We start from the raw sequence: 26,974 nt of genomic DNA on the forward strand, positions 1-26,974 counted from the left end.
TTGAGGTAAATTCCAGTTACTCTTGAAGGGTTGTGCTGATACCTTTTCTCTCATTGTTTTGACAAAAGGATAGCTTTGAGTTTGCACCAGAGTTACAGAGATGTCATCACACTAGGTGCTGTGGGAGAATAGAACTTGAGACTGTTGTGCCCCATCTTTGGCTGGGCTTTTGCTGTTTGTGTTTTGTGTTTGCAAACTCCATCCTCTGTCAGGGCTTAAAGAGCTTCAGCAACTGATTTGGATACTTCAGGTTTCTCATGCTTTCAGTGGGTGAAATTGGTTATATAAAGCTCAAGTTTCTTCTGCTTTTCTGTAACTAAAATGTTTTTTTTAATTACACCTGACAGAAAATTGGATGTAAAAACACTGGTGAAACAAGTGGGCGATACCCTTCAGTGATTGAGTTTGGAAAATATGAGATCCAGACCTGGTACTCTTCACCTTACCCACAGGAATATGCAAGGTAGCAAGTTGTCAAGATTGCCATACGTGGTTGGCTTTTTTTCTGATGTGAACATTACAACTTATTTTTTACTGTTTTGTAACTGTTTATAACTTTAAGCCTTTAAAAGTAAATATGCTTTTGTAATTATAACTGAGAACAAGGATTTGTCATTCTTTTTAGCTAGTTCTAAATCAAAGATGCAATAAAAAGTCTTTTTCCTAGTCCTGCATAAATGTCACCATGCAGTATGGCTTAGTGTGGTTTTGTTTGAGGTTTGTTTTTGTGGTTTGGTTTTGTTGGTTTTGTTTTCATTTATTTGTTTGGTTTTGTCTGGATTGGTTTTTTGTTTTTCTTGTTTGTTGGTTTTTGTTTGTTTTTTTTTTTTTACACCATTGCAATGAAGTATATCCATCTTCTGGCCCTTTAGACAAATTACTTTTGGTTTTGGTCCAGCATTTGTTAACCTCCTTTTTTCTAAGGACCAGGGGAGATGTCATGCTAAATAAAAAAAGTCAAAGTGAGCAAGTTGTGGCAGCAGCATCTCATTTCTGGCCATCTTTGCAAAGGTGCACCTTGGAGTCAGGCAGAGAGCATGGATTGGTACACGTGCTCAGCAGATCTCTGCTGAGTTTTGTGTGTGCTGAAAATAAATGTTTCATTAATCCATTGTCTCTATGGCACACTGGAAAATATTCAGAACTGTATGTTTGTCAAACTGTACTATTAACAGCATGCAACGTGATTTGCTCCAAAATGCTGTGACATGGTGTTACTCTACACTGCCTTTTGTTTGTGTGGTGGGAATGAGGGACATTCATGTATCCAGCATATATAAATCAAGGGCTGAAAAAGTGTGGAGAGCGTTTCCATATCCTATTATTACTACTGCTTTTGTAGTGTCAGTTTATTTCAGTTTTGCTTTTTGTTCCCTCAATTTATATCATATTGTGAAAGGGTGAGTTACCTATTCCATCAGGTAAATTAATCCCACATAGAAACATAATGATGGCTAATTATTAGTGTGAGCCTAGAGTGGATTGACCCTGTAGGAGGCACTGTGGCTCTCAGCTGAGTGCAGTGGGATTACATCATTGAACAGATAGCTCAAATTATTTATGATGTTGATGAACTTCCTTAGGGTACTGGAATAGTGCAAACGATGTCTATAATCCTAGGATGTGCTAGTAACTTCAGAGCAGATAAAGATCGTCCTCTGCTCTAAAACTTTGCAGAGTAATTAATATCTAGAGCACTCTTCCACTGCTTCAGTAATTTAAAACTGAAGGTAAGTAGCCATAAAAATAATCAAAGGGAGTGGTTTATGATGGTATGTAGGTCACAGGGCACGTGGGTTACTTGTATGTAGTCTGAACTGGCTCCTCCCTGTGCTGTGGAGATGTGTGGAAAGGGGATGTTTTGTCTCTATGTGAACTCTCTGGGTTGGCTTCTGTAGCAGAGTGATAGTTTAGGTGGAGATGAGGGGTACAATCCTACCAGTTTGCTGTCTTGCCCAAATATTTGCAAGACAGCGGGAAGCAAAGTTGTCTCTGAGCCTTCCCCAGATGCAAAATAAGGAAAATTAAAGGGACGGAGGTCCCTTGTATCCTGCTTTGTGCTTCCTTTATATTTGTTAGGAATAAGAAAGACGAAATTTGAAGTGTTTTTGCAGTGTGCTTACTTTGATGGAGCCCACAGCAAAAGCTAAGGTGGAGTGTGGGAAGGGGGAAGTAACTGAGATCTGCCAGAGGCTGGACCACAAACTGACCACAATTCTGTTGGATTAGGTTCACTGTGCTTGATTGATAGAAAATGATTTTTTTCTTATTGTCCTATTCTGATGACAGTGTGGGAATGCGTAATCATTCTGTAATTATACACAATACTCTAATTTTGGATTTACTTATTTAGTTATGCTTTAGCAGCATTTATGTATGGTACCTTATATTTGAATGGAAAGGGTTTTTCATTTGTGGTAACTTTATTTACAGAATGTAACCAACTTTTTTGTAAAAAATCTTCTTAATTTTCCTGCAGATTACCAAAGCTTTACCTGTGTGAATTCTGTCTTAAATACATGAAAAGTAAAAACATTTTGTTAAGGCACTCAGAGAAATGTGGCTGGTTTCATCCTCCAGCCAATGAAATCTACAGAAGAAATGACCTTTCAGTATTTGAGGTAGGTGTATCAAAAGTATAAATTTTTGGAAGATGACCAATTTGTAGATGTTACAGACCAGCTGTAGAACTAGTGAAAACTTAAACATGCTTAAATACTTCTTTGGAGATTCTTCTTATACTGCAAAAACGAGTTGAGATTCTGTTTATACTGCAAACACAAATCCATTTTCCCAATTCTGTTCTACCCTGCCATGTTCTTTTGTGATTTGTACTTTACTTGTACTTCATGCCCTGGCCAAGCTCTTTAAGATACTTGATTAGGATGAATCTTGGGGCTTCCTTTGCAGTTCTCATCTTGGATTGGTTTGCCTTTCCCTTCCCAGCAAAAGTACCCCTTGACACCCATTCATTTCTGGCTGCTTGAGTGTCTGGGGTGTAGGGAGAGGACTAATCCTAATGTAGGTGCTCCCAAAGTATAAAAGCAAGTAAAGCAACTTCTTGTGTGTTCTAAAATCACAAATGTAGCTCCTGAGTGCTTTTGCCTTCTTGCACGTTTGAGAAACTTGCCCTGAAATATAAAAATTCCCACAACCTCAATTTTGGATTCCATTAATCTATGTTATTCTTTTGGGAGATGACTTCTTTTAAGTGTGAGATTTTATGGATATCCTGGGCAAAAGAATTCTGTGTTTCTAATAGCACACCTGCAGTTATTAAAACTATGCCTTAACTTTCACATTCCAGTTCCTCAAGAATTCTTACAGGTAGTAATAATAGAAAAGACTGGGGGGGTTACTAGGACTTATTTTCTCAACAGTATTATTGAGATGCATGTGTTCATAATTTCTCTTTAATTGCAGATGTCATATTCTTCAAACTTGTATTTTCAAATTGTATAAATGCCTTCTGTGCTTGATCATTGCTATTATCTGTTCAAACAATGGTAGATGCAGTCTCAAAGTCCTTTTTTAAGTTAGAACAAGATCTTTGTATTTGGTTTATTTGGTTGTGTTTGTGCTCTTAAAAAGTAACTATTTGCATCAAGATTGCTTCCTTGCTGACTCAAGCAGTTCTATATAAATATTGAAGATCTATCAGCAAAAACTTATGTTGTAAACAGACTTACCTCTTTTCCTACCAAGGATGAAATTGCCCTAGTCAGTTTAAAATAACTTGATTTTCTCTCTTAGCAGGTGTTAAGAACTGTGGAGCAGGCAAATTGTGCTTTCTCACTTATTTTTATTACTACTGCTAACATGTAAATGAAAAATTCTTAAGAAAATAAAGTAAAATACAGAGAAATACTGAGAAAAGGGATGGGAAGGTGGGAGATTGTTTTCCATGTGTTATTTGCAGCAGAGTATTGTTATTTGCAGCAGAGTATTGTTATTTGCAGCAGAGTATTGTGAAAGCAATGTCTCAACTCTTTCTCCACTGCTTTTATTCCCTTTGTCTATTTTGGATAAGGACTATATTTGTCTATTTTCAGTAAGGACTTAAGCCTTCTGAAATAAATGTAGTTGGTTTGGGTCTTTTTATTTCAAAGGTTAATGTCAGTTGTCACTGATTGGTGTAGAAACTTAGTCATTAGTTGATGTCCTTCTTCACAGATCTTTTCCAGAATTCTGTGCAGCCATTTTCTTTTAAGCAGAATGAAGAGTGTGTGGTTTCCATCATGCTTTGTGTTTTTGAGAGAAATGGAAATAAGTTTGGCATTTTGTGATTTATGTACCTCTGCCCAGAGCATGACTTTGACAGATTTGAGAGCAGACTTTGACATAGCTTACTACTATGCTGTAGCCAAGCAACTTCTGACAGATGCTTCCTTTTGAGCTTGCTGTCCCTCTTTTTCCCCTGCTCTCACGTTTAAAACTGATGAACAAGCTGTGTTTGCCTGAAATTTAAGAAGTTTTTTACATTTCTGTACAAATGTTCTTACTGAAAAAGACAGCTCACATAATTTGCATTTTCAGGCTTATGGCTTACCCAGTGGTCATTTCTGCTTACTTAAAGTTCACATTTAATTTGCACACTTGCTAATAAGTGTGAAACGTAAGAAAAAGCATCTGGACAATGGAGTGCTGAAAGAGAGCTTGGTGTATTTGTTAGACTCTTAGTAGCTGTATGCAAGTTTATCCTGAAGCCTTTAGGAGGAGTAGCTCCATCCATTGGATGTTTTTTCTTCAATCCACTTAATGCAGCTCTACTACTGATGTTCCCTTAAAATCCCTGAATATATCCAAAAGGATGGGTTTTGCTTAGATTTGTAACTAGGATTCTTACTCAAAACAAATTAGAACAGAAGATGGCTTATTTTTCTGCACACTTCATGTGTCTCTCTCTGAATGAAATACAGCTACGGTCATTATCAAAAAAATCAGTACAAGCAAACCTTTCTATCAAGTTTATTTCAAAAATGTGTTGCCTTTGACTGAGCCTTTCAGGAAGTACCTAATTGATCTAGGAAATCTGCATTTGTGTCTGGCTTTTCTGTAGCTGTCTGAATCACAGCTTGACTCTTTACACTCATAATATACCTAGACTAATTGTTGTATTTAGCCAGGAAATTCACCTCTCTCACTCAATAGCGTTTTAGCCTGGCATGGAAATTTTGTCTTGTCTAATTTATCCAAAACATTGATGTGATTGATACGTATTTTGCTACTCATTTATTGGCCTTACACCTTAAGGATTCAACATAATACACTTCTTTGTTTGGGGTTTTTTCAAAAGTTGTTGTACTCCATTGCCTTCTAGCAAACCACAATTTAATGCAGTTTTAACTAGGGCATTTTTGTTATCTGCCAGTCATATTCATTTTCATTCCAGGAATAAAGTGAAAAACGTAAGTCTGTCTTGAACAATTAAAAGGTGAAGTTACTTTGTTTAATAAATCCAGACACTTAGAGGTTATTTAAAAATGCAAAGTAATTAGCACTAGCTGGAGATTTCTTATTTAAGAAGAAATTGGGGCATTTCTCTTCTGAACCTTGATGTATTTTGTTTGTTTGTTTCTTGTAACACCATACGGTTCATGTTTCCTTCTAGGATATGATTGATTCAGTAAGTTGTTTTGTCCTAACTTGTTGGTGTCATGGAAATAACTGCATCTGTCTTGCTTTTCTAGGTTGATGGAAATGTGAGCAAAATTTATTGTCAGAATCTTTGTTTGTTAGCTAAGCTCTTCCTGGACCACAAAACCTTGTATTATGATGTTGAACCATTCCTCTTCTATGTCCTTACAAAAAATGATGAGAAAGGCTGCCATTTAGTTGGATATTTCTCTAAGGTAAAAAATTTAAAAGTAGGTTTATTTAATATTTGTAGTGTTCTCTTCTCTTTAATACTTCTGCTAACAGCAAAGAAAAATCAAAAGTTGGAAAAAACCCTCAAAAGCTTGAAAGCCTCCATGTAAATCTTGAATGTTATGTGCATTATCTCAAATACGTTGTACTTTCTTGCCTTTGACTGATGCAAATTCACAATTCGTTCAGCCATGTCCACGGGGGTGGGCTTTCTCTTGTTTGGGGATTTTGTTTCTTCATTTGTTTTGTTTCCAGAATTTGTTGTGGCTTCAGTTGAATATTTAAATCTTTTTCCCTCCCCAGCATTTTTGCATTAGTATGCCAGGTCTAACTTGTAAAAGTTGCAGGTACTTGGAATGTTGATGTGTTTTCATGGCTTGACTGCTGGCAGTTCCAGCTGGCTATTTAGATGTAAATGGCAGCGATGTTGCTCTCTTGTGTGCAGTCTGATCTAATGCAGTTATTTGCTGCTCCCATGTAAGAAGGCATTGCCCAGCATCATGGGGCCTGCCTTGTTTAGAGTGGATGTGTTAGTTGTGGCTGATTTTCAAGTAATAGATGGCTGCTATTGACAAAAATAATACTTGAGTGGACTATCTTGTCAGAGATGACCAAGAAAAATGAACTGTAGTTAGATGTGCCTACAACGGGAAAAGCTTCCATTATTGTCCATAATTTGCCCCTAAGGGATGTGTTGAATAGGTGCAGTTTCTCAGAGCTTCACTACTTCCTGATCCTAGTATTGCTACCTCCTAATGACTATATATTTTCTTTCTTGAATAAGTGTTTTGTGGGAACTAGTAGTTAGGAGAAGCCCAAAAGCCTTGTCAGAGTACCTGGTTATTATACAGTGATCTCTTGGATGTCTGCCCACATCCTTCTGAGAGGTGGGCCTTGATGGAATTAAAGTGAGACATGTAGGCACAATTTACTCTGTTTTTAATGTCAGTCAGAACTTCTTGTGACAAACACGTCAGCTCTTATTTAGACAAGTATTTTCTCCATTTATTTAAGGTGTTGCAGCTTAAGGTGAGTCTCTTGATTTTTGTCCCTTATCATAGAATGTTTAATGTTGGAAAATACCTTTGGGATCATCGAGTCCAGCATTGCCATGGTTGCTGCTAAATAGTGTTCCCAGGTGCCACACATACAGGTATTCTAAACATTTCCAGAGATGGTGATTCCACCACTTCCATGAGCAGCCTGTTCCAATGCTTCAAAGCCCTCTCAGTGAAGAAAGCTTTCCTTACATCCAATCTGACCCTCCCTTGGTGCAACTCGAGGCCATTTCCTCTCCATCTGTCACTACTTACTGGAGACAGGAGAAATAGAACATACCCTCAACCCAAGTAGAACTTATCTCAGCCTTTCCTTCCTCCTCCAAGTGGGTCACCCAGTCATAGAAGGGAGATCAGGTTAATCCAGTAGCATCTGCCTTTCATAAAACCAAGCTGGCTGGACCTGTTTCCCTGGTTGTCCTGCATGTGCTATGTGAAGGCAGTCAAAATGATCTGCTCTGTGACCTTCCCCTGGCACAAGAGGTCAGGTTCACAGACCTGTAGTTGAATCTCTTTCTGCCACCTTTTATTTGTTCTACAGTTGCTGACCTCCAGTCAACTGGGGCCTTTATGGTTAACCAGGACTGCTGGTAAATGGTGGAGCGTGGCTCGGTGAGCTCTTCCAACAGTTTCCTTGGGCTCCGTGGACTTGCAGGTGTTGTCAGTGGCAGGACAGGTCAATTAGCATTTTCTTGTGGGCCACAGGGGCTTCATCCTGATCCCTGTTTCTGTCTTCCAGCTCAGGGGGCTGGGTACCCTGAGTACACATGGTCTTGCTGTTAGACTGAGGCAAAGAAGGAGTCAAACACCTCAGCCTTTTCCTTATTGTTGTGGTTTAAGCCCAGCTGGAAGTTAAGCCCCATGCTCCCTACTCCCTCTGGTGATAGAGAGAGGCAAAATGCAGAGGTTATGGGTTGGGATAGCAATTTACTGGAAATAACAATGAGATAAGGAAATTAACAGTAACAGCAACAATACTAATAACATCAGTGTATAAAAGAGGGTGATTACATGCAAGATGCTCACTGCATCAGAGGTGACCTACTGCTTCCCCTACATCATTTTTCCCCAAGCCTGAGTCAGTGAAATAAAAAAGTGGACAACCCTCCAGTCAGGATCAGCAGCATTGCACTGCTTGCCACCCACTCCTCTGGAAAAGTACAAAAATGTCTGTGGACTGTCTGCACACTCTCTTTTACCTCCACACAAAGCCATGCCCCCTTCTTGGAAGTAAGAATTCCTTGCTTCCACCCCCAGTGGTTATGTAGGTGGTATAGAATAACAACAGTTTTTTCTTGTCTTGTATGCCAGTGGCCAGTTTGCATTCTAGGTGTGCTCTGGCCCTTCTAATACTCTCCCTGCAAAAGTTTACAAAACCCTTGAAGTCGTCCTGTTGTGCCTGCCTCATCTTCCGAAGGTGATAGACTCATTTTCCCTGATCTTGAGACAAAGCTCTGTGTTCAACCAGTCAGGTTGTCTCTGCGTGCTCATCTGGAAGCACATGGGGATGGTTTGCTCTTGTCTCTTTTAAAATTGTCTTCTCTAAGCACATCTAGCCTTTGTGGACCCACTTGCCTTGCAGAACTGCATCCTAAGGGACTTTCTCAACCAACACCCTAAACAGGCCAAAGTCTGCCCTGTGGGAGTCCATGGTAGCAGTTCTGTTGACCGCCCTCATTATTTCTTCAAGAAAGAGAGGCTGTGTTTTCATGATCACTGTGCCCAAGACGACCTCCAGTCATCACATCACCCCAGTCCTCTGTTCACAAGCAGCAGGTTCAGCTGTGTACCTTCCCTTCTTGGCTCACCCACCAGCTCTATCAGGAAGTTTTATTCCACACGCTCCAGGAACCTCCTAGTCTGCATCCTCTCTGCTGTGTTATATTTCTAGCAGACATCTGGTAAATTGAAGTCCCCCTCAAGAACAAGGGCTAGTGATCATGAGACTAATCCCAGCTGCTTACAGAATAATTCATCTGCCTCTTCATCGTGGTTGAGTGGTCTGTAACAGACTCCCACCAGGATATCTGCCTGTCGCCCTTCCTTCTGATTCTTTCTCAGAAACACTCCACTCTGCCATTGCTGTGATTAAGCTTAAGACACTCCTTAACATGCAAGGCTACCCCACTGCCTCCTCTGCCTCACCTGTCCCTTCTGAAGGGTTTATAGCCATCCATTCCAGCACTCCAGTTGTGTGAGTGATCCCCCCATGGCTCTGTGATGGTAACAGTGTCACAGTTTTCCTGCTGTACCGTGGCTTCATTGACTCTTGTTTGTTGATCATGCCGTGTGCACTGGAGTTGGGAGATTGTCCTGCTGCCTTTTGGGGGGAGCAGCTCTAATTCCTGTGTGACTCTTCTCAGGCACTTCCATGCATTCTAACACATCAATAACCCTTGTATCCTTGCTGCCACATGGATCTCTGTGTCCTGCCTTTACTTCGGTGTCAGAGTGAAGGATGTCATTAGCACACCGTCCCTCAAACAATGGATACATTTTCTTCTTCCATTCCACCCCTGATGCTTTTGGCCAGTCTGTGTTGATTACCATGTGATCTGATGATCACAAATATTATCAACACCTAAACTTACAGAAAAATCTTCATCTCAAATCAGTGCATGTCATCTATGTCTCCCCACCCTCCTTTTTTTTTGAAAGACTCTGTGTGTGTGTGCTCTTGCTGGTAGAAATGCTCTGGTGTTTCTTACCTGGTTATAAACATTTCACAGCATGTGGGCTTCTTACTAGCAGTAAGACGTGTACTAGCAGTCTTAAGAGTTTAGGAAGCCTGTACAGAGAAAATACTTAACTGTATTGTAGAAACTAAGAAACCTTGTGAAGTATGGCTTGGGTATCTGATGGAGTGTTTGGGAATGAATGTACTGGTATGTGATCTTGTCATGTCATCACCAGTCTAGTGCCATTTTGTGTGGAGGCTGAAATGATAGCTGGTGTCTTAAACTGTATATATGATTATCACAGCTCCTTGTCATTTATACTGACCTGGATATTTCTGGTTGCTTTGGTCTCCCTCAAAACTGCCTGTTGCTGATTTTTGAGGTGTAATCTTTTAAATTTCTGTAGTTAGAACAGTTTCCTAATCTTAGCTTCTGTTGTCTTAAACAATCAGTTTAGTATTTGTCCCCGTTGCCTGTATATGACTTCATTCTATGTGAAAGCTTTTGTTTCTGAGCATTTTGCCTTGATTATCTCTGGTGATCAGCATCTAGCTTTGAAAAACTTAATATACTTCAAGTATAACTTCTTAGTTCTGCCCGTATGGGGTTCCTCCCCTGCACCCTGACCACATAGTCAGAGAGAAGACAAAAAATAGGTGAAAACCTGCAGGCACTTAGTGTGGCAATTACAGAAAAATACAATTTCACCACGTGTTTGGATTTTGTATTCCACTTTCATATCCTTGAGAGAATGGTCAGTGAAGCATGAAAATATTTTCCTCTTCTTACTGTCTTTCTCCTTTACTGCATTTAAACTTTATTATGCTCTTCAGCCAATGTATTTCATTTTTAAGATGTCAAGTGGTTAACTAATTAAAAAATATTCTGAAGGTTATGTTTGATACTTCTTTCTTAAAATTAGACATTAATGTGGAATTATTTGACTTTGGTACTGAACCCGTGCATCTGTTCACCTTATTGGGATATTTTACAAGGACAGTAGCAGGTGCAGGCAATTGCCCACTTCAGCAGTGCTTTGACATCCTTGATCTGTTTCTCCTTCCCACAGGAAAAGCTTTGCCAGCAGAAGTACAATGTCTCCTGCATAATGATTATGCCCCAATACCAAAGGCAAGGATTCGGAAGGTTTCTCATTGATTTCAGTAAGTGAAGTGTTTTATTTACACTTGTGATCCAAGGAGCTGATGGCTGTTACATGAAAGTATAACATGTGAAACTTTATTTAACTCACTTCTTTGTTTTTATCAATAGATAATGGGATTTCTGTTTATATTTACATAGGATAGAAAAGCTCCCTGAAGTGAAAAACTTGGTGCTGCTCTGTTATTGTACTCAAGGAAATTGAGAATGGATCTCTCGGCAGTAATATTAGCTCACAAAGCTATTACCCTGAATGAATTGTCTAAATTACTTTCCATTTTGCTTTGCTCATTAGTATAAGAAGAGGCAATTATTTGTGATTATAGCTAAGAAGGTGTTAGTCTGAGGCATTCTCTCCGTTCTAATCTTTCTAGCTTGTATATTCTTTTAGCAAAAAAAGCTTTAATTGAAGAATTGCCCCATGGAAGAAAAGTGTTTTGATTTTTGTGTTCATCACTTTCCTAGTGAAAATTGTTACCAGAAAGGGTGTAGGTGTTAGTGACTGTACATGTACTTGCTGCTTTATTTTGTTGAGCTGTCTGACCTGTTAGAAAGCTTCAGGCACACTTGTTTAAATATAGATTTGTTATTCCCCAAATCTTTAATGTACAATGGAACTCCAAACAAAATTATCTAGGGAAACTTCTTAGTTGAGTGTCCTCATTACTACTGAATCCATCTTTGTACTGTAATTTAGAGGGAGGATGATAAGGAGTTAGTGTGTAGTGTATGTGGTTGCTTTTCACTATTATGTTTTATAAAGCGCTGTAGAATTACATGACGGTAGAGATAGTTCAGATAATAGGATTCCTGCCCTGAAGGTGTATGCAAGAACATTAAAATGCAAATAATAATACATTGCAGTATAACAGCAGGACAGGGACAATCATTTGTAACTGTAGAGTTTTCAAGTTCTGTGTCTTGCAGTGTTGTACCCAGCATGACTGTGCTCGAGTGTACCAAGATAGTTTATATGTCCCATCCTTGCATGGCTTTATAAACAGCCTTCACTGTACCCCTGTGAATTAGGTAAAAACGGTTCTGGGCCACTTAATCCACCACTGAAATGTGGCTGTCACTGGAGTGGAACACAGCAGCTGTTCCACTGTGCGCTTTTTTTACCAAAGGCTGTCAGAAGTACCACATATTCCTGGGTCTGTGGAGAGAACTTCGAGCTTACTTAGGTAGAATTTGGGAAATTGGCCCTGTTTTAGGATTAGAATCCCTTCTTTTTTTTTTTTTTTTTTTTTTTTTTTTTTGCGAAAGGATATGAGGAACTCTTAAGTGGGCACTGGTAAGTGCTTCCAGGCTTTTCCTTTGTTTGTTACTCTGTGTGTGTCCCTTTGAAAAAAAAAAAAAAAAGGCACTCTCAACAAATGTTATTCTGGTTGAGTTTGCACTGGTTATAAACACAAAACTGATGGCACAGCCACGAAAGCCGTGGATTCCACAGAAGGTCTGGGTGTGAGTGTCTCTCTGGATGAGTGCTCCACCGCTGTGCCTGGTGCTGCTCAGTCTGGGAAATTCAGTAGGGTGTTCTGGCTGCCTTGTTCTTCTGGGAAAATCTGGAAGCACATGGGATTATTTCAGTCCTTAGGTTTTATGTGATAACTTGCTTGGAGCCCATCTGGTGCTGTTCTTAGGCCTTCCTTCTTTGCAGACCCGTTCAGATCCCAGGTATGGCTGCAGCTGTACGAACCAGGCACAGGCAGAGACACCTTTGGCTTCTGCTGTGGCTACCAGCCTGGCTACTTCACAAGCACACAGGCAGTCCTTCTGTACTTTCCCTTTTTTATCTGGACAGAGGTTCCCTTAAGGAACTGAGACTCCGACTGTTTCATTCAGAACGAAGAACCAAGAGATGACTGAGAGAGTCTGTCTCTGTACTGAGTAAGGTGCAAACTACTGAAAGGTAGTGAGGGAACTGCTTGTGGCTGTTGTTCCCGAGATGTAGAAAGGAAGGGAAAACTTTCAAGGTTAGTTTTCCTTCATTGTATTTGTGTCTTTTTTCAGGAGGGAGGCTGAATGCCATGAAATGAGGCATAGCTTCATCTGAATTAGTGACCCCAAAATCTGTCTCTCTACAGGAGAACCCTTCAAAATTAATTATTTACTCTTTTTCTTGGAATTTGTTGTTTCTGCCTTGTGACTAATTCCGATCTTGTTTGTGCTTTACTCTTTCTGTTCACTTGTGGTCTCCCGAGTATAAATTGCTCTAACTCTTCTGAAAAGATACAATATAAAACCCCCCAGTTATTATTCTAAACTTGAACAGACCAAGTTTATCACAGTTTTAAGCATTCTTTGCCAGTGACATTATCTAGACTGTCATGTTCTCATAAAGTCATAGCAAGATAAATTTTATGCTCTGAATGTTAAGTCTTCATTTGTTATGTGGGTAATGCTTGTAAACTGCTCTATTTTGAAGTCTGTGGAGCAGTCACTGGTACTTGTCTTTTTTTATAACAGTAAACCAGAACAGTGTTTAGACTATAATAATAAAAATGTAACTGAGCAAGTAATTTTCAGAAAATGATAGTTACAAACCACAGAAGGGAAGATTTTAAGAACTCTGTGCAGGCAGTTGACTGCTCACATTATTTTGTGTATATCTAGACACTTGATAGGCTGGAAAGAACGCAGCCTTTAAGCCACTACACAACTTCTGCTTTGTCAGCAGTCTGCTGAAAATGTAGTTTGTGGTAAAAATGTGTTTCTTTTTTTTGGTAAGTGAAATGCATTTGTTTGTTCAGATTGTGATGCATTCTTTTGTCTTGAACTAATTTAATCTTCACAGATGAGTCTCATATGGTCATGCTGTAACTAGCAAGGGAAAATAAATTCTTTCATTTTGCTAAAGGAAAAATAGGTATTTGTCTTCTGACCACTGATTTTTGGTTTTTTTAATTAAACATTTTCCTATTTACGTTTAAACTTGCCTGTATTTCATATCCAAACTGGAAAGAGCAGTATTTGTTACCCTGTAGACACCAATATCTGTTGGTGTGTCTCTTCAGGTGTCTGTAATCTCACCTGTGGGAAGAGTTTTTAAAGAGGAATTCAGCTCTTGTGAGAAGCAGGCATGCTGTAAAATGCCTGAATTTTGCTACTCTGCCTTCAGCAATAATTTAATTTCTAATTTTCTGTATGTCATTCATTATTTAAATAGAAATGTTGTTGTTAAGATCAAAAAATATACTCTGTATGTGTTTTTAAAGCCTTGTAAGAAATTTTTTTCATTAATTGTGGGGAAGTTAGAGATTTTGACTGTGACAGAAACTTGTTGGGCTGTTTAGAAATTAAAAAAAAAAGTTATAAATATTTTATTAAGTGGTTAAACTATTGATTTGTAAAATTGAAGACTTGATACTCCTTTGTTTTGCTTAATTCACTCCAAGACCATCAGTTTAACCTGTTTTATTTTCTTGAAGCATGCCATACTGAAGACAGAATGAAGGTTTTCATGAAGTCTCCACTTTGTTTACACTAAATATGCTTTATTAAGTGTCATTTTGTAACAGTTGGTTGATTTTTCACATAGGGCTAGGAAACCTTATTTTCACTTGGAGCGTCGCTAACGTAAAAAGCATTTCCTGAAAATGAATAAGGGTCTTAATTTGCTTGTTATGTTTATACCTTCCTGCCTTTTACAGGACTGAAAACTCCTGCCAAACTTTTTGGGTTTGGGCTGTTCGTTGTGTTGTTATTTCCTTGTTGTTCTTCTATTCTGTGGGATTTACTGGATTGTGACTACAGGGTTTTGTCTGAGGGAGAATAATTGACTTCTGCAGCCATCTTTTGTATTTGCTGTAAATCAAGTTTTTGTGCAAGTAGATTGCAGCTGAAGTTGATCCAGAAATCAACCAGAGAGCTTTATTGTGTTAGGGCCCTCTGTGGGTCTGTTTCAAGTCCTTTTTGGTGATGCACAGCTCTCATTCCTGTCGCAAGGATTACACATTTGGGTGAGCCTTTGCCAGTCTGTCACTTCAGCCTGCATTGCTGCTGTGTATGCACAGTGCAAGCACTGCAGCTGCAGTGTTGGAGCTTCTCTCTGTGCACATCCATTTCTTTTATAAACTTGAGCAGCTTCTCTGTACAAGACATTTTTCTTTGCTTTCCTGATTCGAGCTCTTGCAAAGCTTGGAATCTTCTTATGCTTTCTATTTCTATTCATTAGGCTGCAGTGCCAGAACATATTAGTATTTCTTTATTTGGCATCTCTAACACAGTTCATTATTATAGAATGAAATACAGCAGTATTTCATATTTGTTTTCTGTAAGTTTAAAGTTGTCTTTTGATTCATACTTCTTCACAAAGCTCATCTTGTCACAGTCTCACATTTCTGTGTCCTGGATTGCAAATTCCATGCTGGAGGCCTAGCCAGCAGCTGGAAGAGCAGAAATGCATGTGACACTGAGGATAAACCTTTCCAACTGCGCTGGCGAGGATGTTGACAGTTCATTTGCATTACAGTAACAACTGGGCTTAATGCTGAGGAGCAAAGTCCTTGGTAGCCTTTTGTTATTTATCTTGAGGCTGTTTCTGGTCCAACTGATTGTAGCAGTTTCTTCTTCCCCTTCAGAATTCCTTGGTTTTATTTGGTTTATCTGTTCCTTGTGAAATTATTCTTCTTGCTCAAGAGATGAAACATGTTTTAAGGATCCTGGGATTCTGTTTGGGCTAAATACATTCTTTGTTTTGTGGGGGTTTGGGGTTTTTTGGTTCATTTGTCTGTGTAGGAAAGTTAGTTCTAACTTTTTAAACTTTCCTATCACTTCTTTCGTGCAACTTGAAAAGGCTGGATTTTTTTTTTTTCTGCTTAGCTTGACTTAACCCCTGATTCTCCTTTAGTATTTAGGATGTGTAGCTCAGATTTTTTTGTGAGAAAACCATAATAGGGAAAGGCATTTCAGGTCTGACAGTGAATAGAATATTATTCTAAACAACAAATAGAATTTATATTGCCTGAGGACTTTTATTCTGGTGTAGGAAAATTGCCTCTGTTAAAGGTTCTTGTTTGCTCATTTCCCCAAATCTGTTTCTTGGTCAAGTGCTGGGTTTTGTTCCTTGTTTCATTCAAACAGGTGAGTAAATCTTGAAGTCGTGATTTGCAGAAGCAGCAGGACAACAGCAGTAACAGCACAACAGCTAAGGTATAGCACCAGGGAAGACAAGTTTCCAAAGGATGAGAGGAACAAAAAAAATTGGCTCTACAACGAAGGGGAAAGTGTTAATGAAAAGTTATTTCTTTCCTCCTAAATGCTTTTTGTGAGTAATCAGAGCCATTGATACAGGAGGGTCAGTACATTACTGACCCTCCTGTATTTTGATATTTTGAATTTGGTAACCAAGAGAGGTCCACTCTTGCTCAGTTAGTGGCAACATTTGTTAGCCTACATTGCTACTTCATAATGTTTATTTGCTGTATACAGCTTTGAAGAACTTGATTGAAGATCCGGAACTAAAGCTTGTTTCTTTGTTCTCAACTCTAATCCTGTCCTCTTGACTGCACATACCTACAATCAAACGTTCATCTATAACCATTTGGGGGCTTTTGAGCACAAAAGCTGAATCAGTGAAATGTTCTGGGCTGAAGGTGTGTGGGGAGTAAGTACAGATGTCCTCAAAAGCGTTTTTTATACATGATCCTGAATGCACTTTCCTTGAGAAGTGAGGGATGGTGATGGGGCACTGACTAGGCAGAAGAAAGATGCATAGCTCTGTAAAGTGCATTCTTGAATTCCTTCCAGTTTGCCCTTGTTTCAGATCTGCATCGATGGAAATGTGGAAGATGTTCCCTGCTTAATGCCCACTCATGCAGAAGTGGTAATCATGATGTATTGAGCCCAGAGAACTGCTGTAGGCAGAGAAGTTTCTATCCCACAAGTGTCTGTGGGGCAGCATAAACCTGTACTGATGACAATGGGGACAGTGTGTTTGTTTCTTATGGTCAGCAGTTTCGAGATACTTTTGAAAGAAGCTGAAAAAACTGCATTCCATGAAACCTAGGTTAGTCTTCAGGCATAGTTTAAAGAGACTAAAAAGGATGAGATTTTTTTCTGGTGGTTAGTGCAATTTTTTTTTTCCATCAAGTTTGGTAAAGAACTGGTCTAACCTGTAAAATCAGTGTTTCTGTCAAAGGAAAGAATTTGGGTTTCTGCTAAGCTTGAAGATGATCATGCAGCACAAAAATAAAACCTTTATTTTTTAATATTCTCAATTCAAACAGCATTTACTCTTCTAGGATCAGCTAGTTATTTCTAAGTTCCTTGTGGCTCCTGTACTTGAAAAGCTCTGTCTTCTGATACAGACCAAAGGTTATTTTTGATCGAAAGTAACAATTCCTTTCAGGCAATTTTGGGCTTAGTTTTCTCACTCATATGCGTTACTATCTCTTGGGTTTTTGCCACATCTTCAGAAGGAATCAGGGTTGAGCTTTCCATGGCTAGCTGAAGTTTGGACAATGATTTCTTCTTCTAGTTTCATCTTCCAAAGTGGCTTTGTGGTGCTTTAATGTATCAAGAAGGTTTGAAAATGTTGCTGTGCCAGAAGATCTGTTTTGTAACTCACTTATCTGTGGTTCTCTCTGCAGTGTTTCCAGGCTTTCTGCTCTCGCAGCAAATTAGGCTACTCTTTTGTGGAAACCTGAAAAGCAGTGATGCTTTTTTTGTGAAGCACCCTGTTTGTGCAGGCATCCAAAAAAATCTAATTGAGCAAAACTTAAAACTAGTCATGGACTAACATGTGGCCTCTCATTCAGGGCAACATATTGCTGGTGAGATACTAGCATTTGGGAAAATGTCAACCCTGTTTGGAAGATGAATAACTTTTTAAATACAATCAGAGTGTTGATAATAAGTGGTGGAATAGAGTAAAAATGCTGCCTCAGGTTTTTACAGGGCCTCTGAAAAAGTAGTATCTCAATAAAGGAAGATCCTCAGAAAAGGTGAAAGGCTTTCTTGATTGAAGTGCTTTGATTTTTTTGGTAGGAAGCTGGAATGAGGTAAATGAGCAAAAGCCATTAGAGTACAGAAATGGTGTTATTTCTTCTTTAAAGCATACTTGAAAGTGGAAACAATGACAAATTATTAACACAAAAGTGCTTTGAGGATGAAAACGTGTTTTTCTTCTTCATTCTCATGAATTCACACAGATTATTTGTTTTGTGTAGCCTTACTTGGTGGTACCTGTGCAGACTTCTCATAAAATAACACGTTAAAGAGTGGGTAACTTATTTTAAACTATTCAGATGGAAACAAGACACAGATCCTGAACTGAGAAAATTTAAGTTCTTTTAATAATTCATTAATTGACTTCTGGAAAACAAAAACAAACAAACAAGAAAAAAAGCAAAGGTGGATGATGTAATGAAACAAATGTGTTAGGAGAGATCAGGGGAGGTGTGTTCACATGTGGCATTTAGGTCCTGGTACTCTTATGGAGGTGCTGGCAAGCACTGTCTGATACCTGCCTGCAGTTCAGAGCTAGCCTGAGCTGCAGGAGGCTGTAAGGGGTTGGACCTACTTGTGTGGTGTCTCTTTATATAACAGTGATAGTCTCAATCTCTTTATGAGAAATAATTTGTTGGCCAGAAAGTAATATTTTGGAAAACCTGCTTTAAGAAAATCATATGGGTTTTTTTTAATGTTTAGGTATTTTAATCAAAAATTAATATTAAGTACAAGTAGCATTTAAAACATTAGGTTTTCTGTGGAATTATGAATTGTTTACATTCAGTAAACACCTCTTGCACTGTTCTTTTCCAAAATCTGGTGTTAAGATGTCTTACAGTTTACTCTAACAAGTATTGAAGGAATAAATCTAGGAATAAACACACTTTTTTTTGAATTGTTCACAGTCCTGCTTTGCTGTGGTCTGTAAATGGAACTGAGGTGGGGATGAAGTTGGGACCGTGGGGTTTGGTTTTTTTTAAGATAAAATTTACTTTAACTTAGAGCATTTCAGCACTTCCTTTCTCACATTACAATCCTGAAATTATTGTTTTGTTACTGCTGGGACTGTGGCAAACAGTGGAAGGTGAAAATGCAAGACCAAAGGTGGAGAGGAGTTTGGTTTTTTTAATGGGCTTTATAGGAAAGGTGTATTCTTGAACTACACCTATGAAGATTTAGGATCTGTGTAAAACAGGCCTGTTTGGTTTGTTAAATGTTGTGGCCTGTGTTGAATTATTGTGTTGTGGGGTTTTCTACTCTTGACTGACTGACTTGTGTACCCCAGTACAGAACACTGCCAGTCTCCTCGGTGTTTTGTAGTGGTGTTTACAGATGCACTGTGAACAAATGAAAGGTTGAATTTCCTTGTTCCCTGTTCCCTTTTCCGTGGTAGCTGTAAATTTGTGAGGGAGCCTGACTGCTGCTGCTTATTTTCTCTTCTTTTCTTGATGATTGATTATGTTGCTGACCCCAAGGCTTGAGTTTGGCCTCTCCTAAATAACTAATAAGGAGCATTCTGTCAAGCTGAGATTTAGATGAGGGGAGAATGAAGATGGATTTTGAATCAAGCTTACTTGACTTAAGATTATTCCAAGAAATCAGCCTCTTGGGATTTCTTGGCATCACTTTTATATAGCTTTAAGACACTGTACATTTATCAGAATTGCAAAAGAAAGCAGACATGTCACTTCAGATACAGAAGCTAAGGCTGTTTTAACTGAAGAGCATCTTTATTCCAGATAGCATTGAAATCAGTGAAAAGGCAAGGCTAAACATGGTAAGAATGATAGTATTTGTTGGACAAAACTGTATTTATAGGGCATTAGTGAACATGCAAAGCCATCTGCTGAAGACTGGTGATTAAAAACAGATTTTAATTAAGTATTGCATCTTTAATGATTAAAATTTTTACAGAGGTAAGGTAGCCTGGGAGGAAAACAGATATTGTCTGAGTTGGTAGGGCTCAAGTTAGGAGAGCCAAAACCCTTGATAAAGTTAAATCTGCCTGGGGACATTGAGGGCAACCAGAAAATCTATAAATACATTGGTGATAGGGGGGAAAATAGGGAAAATGTGAGCCCTGTGTGGAAGGGAATGGGGACCTGGTTACCCAGTAAGTGAAGAAGGCTGAGGTACTCTGTGGCTTTCTTGCTTTGGTCTCTAGCAGTGAGAGCTCCAAGCACGTGGCCCAGGCAGTGGAAGGCCAAGGCCTGTCACGCTGTTGTTAGGGCACAGAGAGAACCTTGTGGCTTCCTGAACGGACGGCTTGTTTCCAGTGCCAGCACTTTTATCAGTCAGTTCTACCTTCCTTTAAAGAAATTTCATTTTTCTCTTGTTTACTGCAGTTTTGAGTCACAGTAGATATTTAGCAGATTAGTGTATCTTGGGCTTAGCTTTTTAAGTGTGCTGTGATAGGTACATTTGTGTTTGATGCTTGGTAGATAATGTGAGCTTTCTGTATGTGTTGACTAACCAGGTATTACCATCAAATTTAATAATAACCTTCTTTGCCTGTTGGGGTGGTTTTTTCTTCTAAATCTTACTTGGTTAATTCCCTGTTATACATACAGCACGCTTTAGCAGAGCAAATGAACAGCAGTGACATTTGCTGCTCCTGTCAGATAAATGCAGCTTGCATCTTTTGTATCTTATGGAGTATGTGTGTCATGACCACTGACCTGAGCAAACTCAGTACTTGCAGTGATTTCTTAGATGTGCCTTTTGCCTTCTCAGTATTCAACTCCCCGTTTTCACTTTGTCCATGTTTAGTACTACTAGACTGTCCTTTGTAGGTATAAATAAAATAATGATAGCAAAAGCTCTTGGGCTCTTGAACTTTATCTGCTCTAGAACTGTTAAAACCATCCCTGATACAGTTTTGTCCCAGGGCATCTGTCCCTTTCCAAGTGTGATAACAATCTTCCTGATCCACAGTCTGGGAGGATTATGTTAACAGCCAGGTTAACACTCCAGCTGAGAGTTAGAGCTTAATGGTAAGGATGCCATCTGTCTGTGCTGGTTGGCCTCAGTGCCATGTAAGGATTCTGAGGATATTCAGTGTACTCTTACATTAGGCAAAGTCTCCCAGGTCCATCTTCCTGTCTTGTCAGTTGGGTCTTGTAGAGATGCATAGAGCCTGTAAGAAGGCTAGCAGGTAATGTCTAATGAGCACAGGAGATACATTTACAACTCAGCATTTGTGTGCTGTCAGCATTGAACACCAGAAGGTAAAGGCAGTTCCTGAAGGGAGTTCATTCAACAGTTGCAGTTTAGTATAAACAATTTACTTCTTGGTGTCATTTTCTGAATAGTTTTTAAGATGTAAATTTAAATAACTTCAAGATACTGCTTATAAAACCAAGAACAATACAAAGCTGTTAATGATCTTCTAAGCCACTTAACCTGCTGACAAATTTATTCATCCAATTGGTATTCAAGACTGATGTCCTCTGCACATACAAGTCTTGCTTTTAAGGGTACTTGAGTTCTCTTTCTCTTGCTTATGCTTTCACTCTGCTTATAAGTAGTCCACTTCATACACAGAACCTCCACTCAAGGGGTTTACTGGCACAGGTAAAGTAAGTGTTAGCAAATTAATTCACTCAAAAGGTGCCTTTTGTAGGTCTGACTGTAATGCAGTCATCTTTACCTTTCCTTTTATTCATGAGGGGCATTTGTTTAGCCCTAACCTCTTCTCTGAAGCTTTCTATAAAGGAGCTAAAGGTTTGGGCCTCCTGTGTTGGGTTTACTTGAGGATGTGGAGAGGAATGAGAGCTGGCATTATTTCTTGTAACAATAATGAGAGAATCTTTGGCTTACTCTGTTCATCATGAAAGAACCTTTTCTTTATTCTGACAAAGGAAAGAGAATGTAGCAGGTTGTTCACTGATCTGAGCATCTCAAGTTACAGCTAGTCTTTTTTTTTTAATAGTGTTTGTGTGGATCTTGGGATTGGGGTCCTTTGAAGCTGTTTCAAAAGTGCTTTCAAAGAGGGTACTAACACCTATTTAAGGTCCTCTATCTTTGACCTTCTTCCCACTGACACAGATAAGAACAGTTCAGAGGCACACAGAACAGTTGTGGAAAAAATGGTAACATGAATTACAGTTTTAGGAATTGTAAGTCCTAATAAGCTCACACTTTCACCTTACCTATTTCTGCCTTCCACTCATGGTCATACCTCTGAACTTGCAGTGCTGAGCTGACCTACCTGTATTGAGCTGTCCTGTCCAATACTCAGCTGGTTTGATATTTCTATCAAAATATCTACCTTTTTGAACCTGTCTCTTCTCAACTTGTTCATGTAATATCAAAACAAAAGATGTGATGTTTTGTACAACAAAAACCATTAGCTCTTAGGGTAGCTTGAAATGTTGGTTTGAGTAATTATTCACTTTAGATTACTGGCGTGTTATTAAAACAGTTGCTGGTACTTGCTGTTCTTTCAGATCTTTGGTTTGATACAGAACGTTGCATGAAAACTCACAAGTTCTTCCCTTCCATATTAAAGGATTTATTTTACTTGGTTTTCTTTCAAACAAAACAAACTTTAATGGAAAAGTGCATGATTCCATCTGCCTGAGTCTGGTAATTAATTTGTGGGGGATAGCCTTTAAAGAGACGGAGAAGAACTCCAAACATACAACCATAATAGCTCACTGGTTGCTTCTTTTGTTCTGGATAGATTCTCCTGAGTGTTGTTTTCTTCTGACACAAATATTAACAAAATATAAATAAGAGTTGAATAGTGCTGATTATGTAAGGGTTATATTCTGAGCACAAGCTATTGCATAGGACCTTCTGTAAAGCTCTGATGTGAGAGTAGGGGTCTCTGAGAAGCAGATTTCTAAGCTGTTTCCAGCTCCCAGCAGTGGTTGAATTTTGCTCTGACACTCCTGTCTGCTCATGGTTTTCAGCTGTGTGTTGGCATCTTTGGAGTGTGTATCTGGAATCTTTTCATAAGTACCTTGAAGATGTTTTCTTAGAAGAGTTACTTCAACAAAGTTGAGTTCCCTTTGCTCTGTGAGGAATTGTATGTAAATATTGATATGTGTGAAATAAGAACCTGAGATTGACGGGTTTGTTATGCAGTGCATGGCGAAAAGTTGTTACCCTTATAAGTCAGACAGAAGTCCAAAATGTTAATGTTACTTGGCTACATGGTGTTACTTTATTTTGCAGATTTAGTGTGGATGTAGTTCTTTAAAGACTTCTGATGTGAAGGCTACATTCAGTCTAAAATTCAGAAAGATCAGTAGGCTAAAATCTGTTCTTGTGATCCAACAAACCCGCTCCTATTTGACTCCATTTGAACATGGTAGTACACAGTTCCTACCACTTTGTTGCCCTCCAGCAGCTCTTGCCAAGTGGTGATGTTCTTGGTCAACTCCACTGGCAGATCAACCACATCAGTGGAACTTGACTGCTGACTGCTTAACAACATGATGACTGTAATAATATTAATAAATGATCCAAATTCTTAATTACAGGTATTGTTGCTCTAATTTGTTTATATGGCATATTCATGCTAGATATAATACTATTTCATAGAGAAATAGTGTTTAAAATGGGCAGAAATGCATCTAGAAGATTGATATAAAAGCACAGATATCTTGAACCCTTCCCAACCTTTGTCTGGGTACAAGTTCATGGGAAATGCTCTCCAAGATTAATTCTTCCTAATAGGAGTATATGCTGACTTCTTGGTGAAGTGCATTATGATTGTCTGTCTTAACACTTCATAGAGAGATCCATACTTGTTTTAAGTGCTTTTTTCATTGTTTTGTAATAGACAAAGATGCAAATGTGATAACCCTTGGTGTAAACTCAGTACACTGTAAAATACAATAAAATATTGGTATTAGTTTCCTGTACCAAGCAATATTTAGATTAAATAGCAGAAAATGGAACACGATGCTGCATTGTAGAGCTGTGTGATAGTGGTTAAGGAGAAATACAACAAATTTGTTACCTAAAACATTTTGAGCATTTTGGAGCATAGCATAGAGGGAGGGGACATATTGATGGATCTCGAGTTCAGAAGGTGATTGAACTTTGTAACCTACAGGTGGATGGCACCAGTGACAAACACACGCAAATCTTATACTTAATGGAACAGTTGGCCCAGAATCACTTGTTCTGAAGGTCAGAGAGCCTTTAGGAGTTGACACAAGTGAGGGTGATGTGTCACAGGCATCAGTTGGAATGACCACACTGGCACATCAGAAATCAATTTGGACAGTTCTTCCAGGGGAATAAATAGCCATCCTGGTCTGGGGCTTATTGGAGAATGGGATTTTCAGTAGAGAATGTGATTGAGTGGGCAGGGGAAGGGGGCCCTCTTGCATTGCATTTGCATTGCATTTGAGATCCCATTATTCCAGTTTCTTATGTAGACAAACAGGTGGAATTAGAAGACTGTACTTTGTCCTTGAGCTGTAACCTCGCCGGGGTTACAGATATGCAGTGGGACTGCTGCAATAGATGTGTCACAGCCTCTTCAGGGACGGGCAGGGAAGCCAAGGACAGGAGGTTGTGCTCTACACAAAGGAATGACTTGGAAGCATGAAACTCTGCCGTGGAATGGGTCATAGGCCTGTCAAGCCTGTATGCTTCAGGATCAGAGGGCAGGGCAGCAGCTGTGCTGGGCATTTGTTACACACAGCCTGATCCAAAAGGCAAGAGGATGAACCTTCCAAGCAGCTGGGTGATGCCTGCTAGTGAAAGGCCTTTTTTCCCAAGGACTATTTGAAACTGTTCTGCAAGGATGGCAGGATACTTGGGACACTGTTTAGACACAGATTTGGGAAGGAACTGCTAGGGCAGATGCTTTGCATTTGGCAGCCCAGGCTGTAGTGGCTGGGAGTTAGCAGGGTTTCAGATCCTGAGAGAAATTAGGAGGGTAACTATCAGACTGAGGTCCAGAATTTTATCTTGTTTAAAAAACTGCTAAGTGGTGTCCTCCAGGAGGTTTGCTGTGAAGGGCAGAGGAGCACAGGCCATCTCTGGAGACAGTTTCCTTAGGCTGCAAAAATGACTTATTTCTAATGTTCGTGACAATAGCAGGCATAACAGTGAGCTTGCTAAGCCTGCAGCCTGTTAGGCTGCCTGACTTTAACAAAACCAAAGTCTACAAGACACAACTGGTATTGCTTACATGTGCAGCAATATTAAGCCAAAGCTTGGTTGGAGTTGAAACTGAGGGAGGTGGAAAGTAACAAAATGTGGAGAGCCTTAGAAGTGTGCAGACAGCCAAAGGGAGAGCAAGCAGAACATGATCCTGCTGATCAATAAGCATGGTGTGACAACAAAGGGGCTTGGTGTGGATCTCTGAAGGGATCTGAGGTACTTTCTTGGCAGGACCTGTTCTTAGGTGTGACTGAATTTCAGCAGCAGAGTGAGATGCCATCTTTGCTAGATAGTTACAGAGTACCTAAGTAAAATGGTGAGATTCACCCTGGGGAACTGGCTGATGTGACTCCAACACCTCTCCCCAGTGTCTTTGTGAAGTCAGGACAATTGGGAGCATCCTCAGTAACTGAAGGAAGACCAATGTTACCTGCATCTTCAAGAAACTCAAGGAAGATGAATGAGTGAAATAAATGGTTGTGTATCACAAATGTTATGGAGCATGTGACTTAGTGTAAGTCACATAACATAGGTCTGTATAAATTCTGTCTATCTATCTGCTATCTTCTGAAACTTGGTTGTTAGCATTACGTTGCCTCATGATAGGAGAACTTTGGAAGCAAGCTTCAGGAAGCTTGGAAGTAAAGTGCAGCCAGCAGGCTGTCAGTTAGGCACTGTCTTGCATAGGTGCATTTTGAAGTGGACTTGATAACATGGTACATAACAGTGGCAACTTTTCTCAAGCCTGTTTATAGGATCCGTGGTGTTTTCCTATTGCCAGTATAGCAGAAAGATGAAGTGCAGTTCTGTATTGACCGCAGTTCTGTGCAGCTGTTCAAATGAATTTGATTGCAGCGCCCTTAGTGCACGGTTGGAGAGCAGGGCTGTCCCTCAGAATGGCACAGTGTCTCTCTGCTGTCTGTAGTGTCTGTATTGCCATTTACAGCTCCCTGCTGTATCCCAGTGCAGACCTAGAGATGACGTCTCCAGGCCAGGGGAAGCTGCTGATGCTTCACCTCATCATGGCTCGCTGTAGGTTGTAGCTGTTTCATGACTGACAACCCGGCTTATTCTAAGCTATGTCATTCCGGTTTGTGAGTTGAAACCTGATTTTAAAATGGTCTTTCTATGCAGGCTAGGCTTGAGCAAGTTTGGAACCTTTTAAATTCACTTTTTTGTTTTGCTGTGAGACAAATTACAGTGGCAAAAGAGACTCCATGTTGCAAGCCAGATGAACAGATTTGAATTTGCTTCTTCATATGGTCTATTCCTCACACTAATTCTCTGTCATTATATACAAGCATGCAGTCTGATTTTCTGGGCTTAAAAATGATCGGAAGATTATTCAAATATGATAATACAATCTTTGCTTTGTGTGTATTTTAATATATAAGCAATAAATTAAGGGGTTTGCAATAATACTTCTCTAAAATTTTGATCCTTTGTACTTTAAGAGGTGGAAACTCAATTTCTTTCATATAAATGAAGTAGATTCCCAATACAGAAGAACAGAATTTTTTCTCTTTGAAGGTGCCTCGAGGATGCACATGTAGTTTTACTAGGACACATGGAAGACGATAGCAAAAAGGAAATCTTTATTATGTTCAGCAGGGTTTCATCAAGACAGCAGCTTCTTGTGCTTTTAAGACCAAGTCCTCTCTTGCTCAAAGGCTAGTAGTAGGTTAATAGCCACTGGTAGGGTTACTCCTGTAAGACTCAGGAGTTACTCTGGTTTAGGGACCTTTGCTAAATTGCATTTTCTGCATGGTTCTTCTCCTGTAAGAGTTGCTCCTATTGAAGAGCTATGTGTGTGAAGTTTATTGATAATTCTGTGAATGTTGAGGTATGAAACAAGATGTAAACATTTCTCTGTAATGAGTTTTTGCAGTGAAGCAAAGCTCTCCTTTTCCTGCATTAAACTACCATTAGTGTAGTTCTGTTTTTGAAAGAAAGACTGTTTGCTTGCAGCTTTTCTTTAAGGCAAAAGCCAATCTAATCTGTAGATATTTTAAGAAAAGTGAAGATACGAATTTGAATTGCAAAATTTGAGTGGAAAATTCTGTTCTTCAGAACAACTAGGCTAATCCAAGATAAAGGCTGGAATACTTTGATAGGTCTCATTATAGT

At 39.3% G+C, this 26,974-nt stretch overlaps 1 protein-coding gene across 7 annotated transcripts in view; it reads left to right on the plus strand.

The window, feature by feature from the left end:
- Positions 1-26,974, plus strand: part of KAT6B (lysine acetyltransferase 6B) — a 109,482-nt gene that overhangs the window by 66,149 nt on the left and 16,359 nt on the right. For all 7 annotated transcript variants that reach the window (XM_063405887.1, XM_063405888.1, XM_063405893.1 and 4 more), the window contains exons 9-12: positions 348-463; positions 2,480-2,621; positions 5,691-5,852; positions 10,674-10,767. In XM_063405887.1, coding sequence (XP_063261957.1) covers positions 348-463; positions 2,480-2,621; positions 5,691-5,852; positions 10,674-10,767 — 514 coding nt within the window. The remainder of the gene's footprint in view (positions 1-347; positions 464-2,479; positions 2,622-5,690; positions 5,853-10,673; positions 10,768-26,974) is intronic.

The sequence above is a fragment of the Prinia subflava genome, chromosome 9 (genome assembly GCF_021018805.1).
Source record: "Prinia subflava isolate CZ2003 ecotype Zambia chromosome 9, Cam_Psub_1.2, whole genome shotgun sequence".
Classification (NCBI taxonomy): domain Eukaryota; kingdom Metazoa; phylum Chordata; class Aves; order Passeriformes; family Cisticolidae; genus Prinia; species Prinia subflava.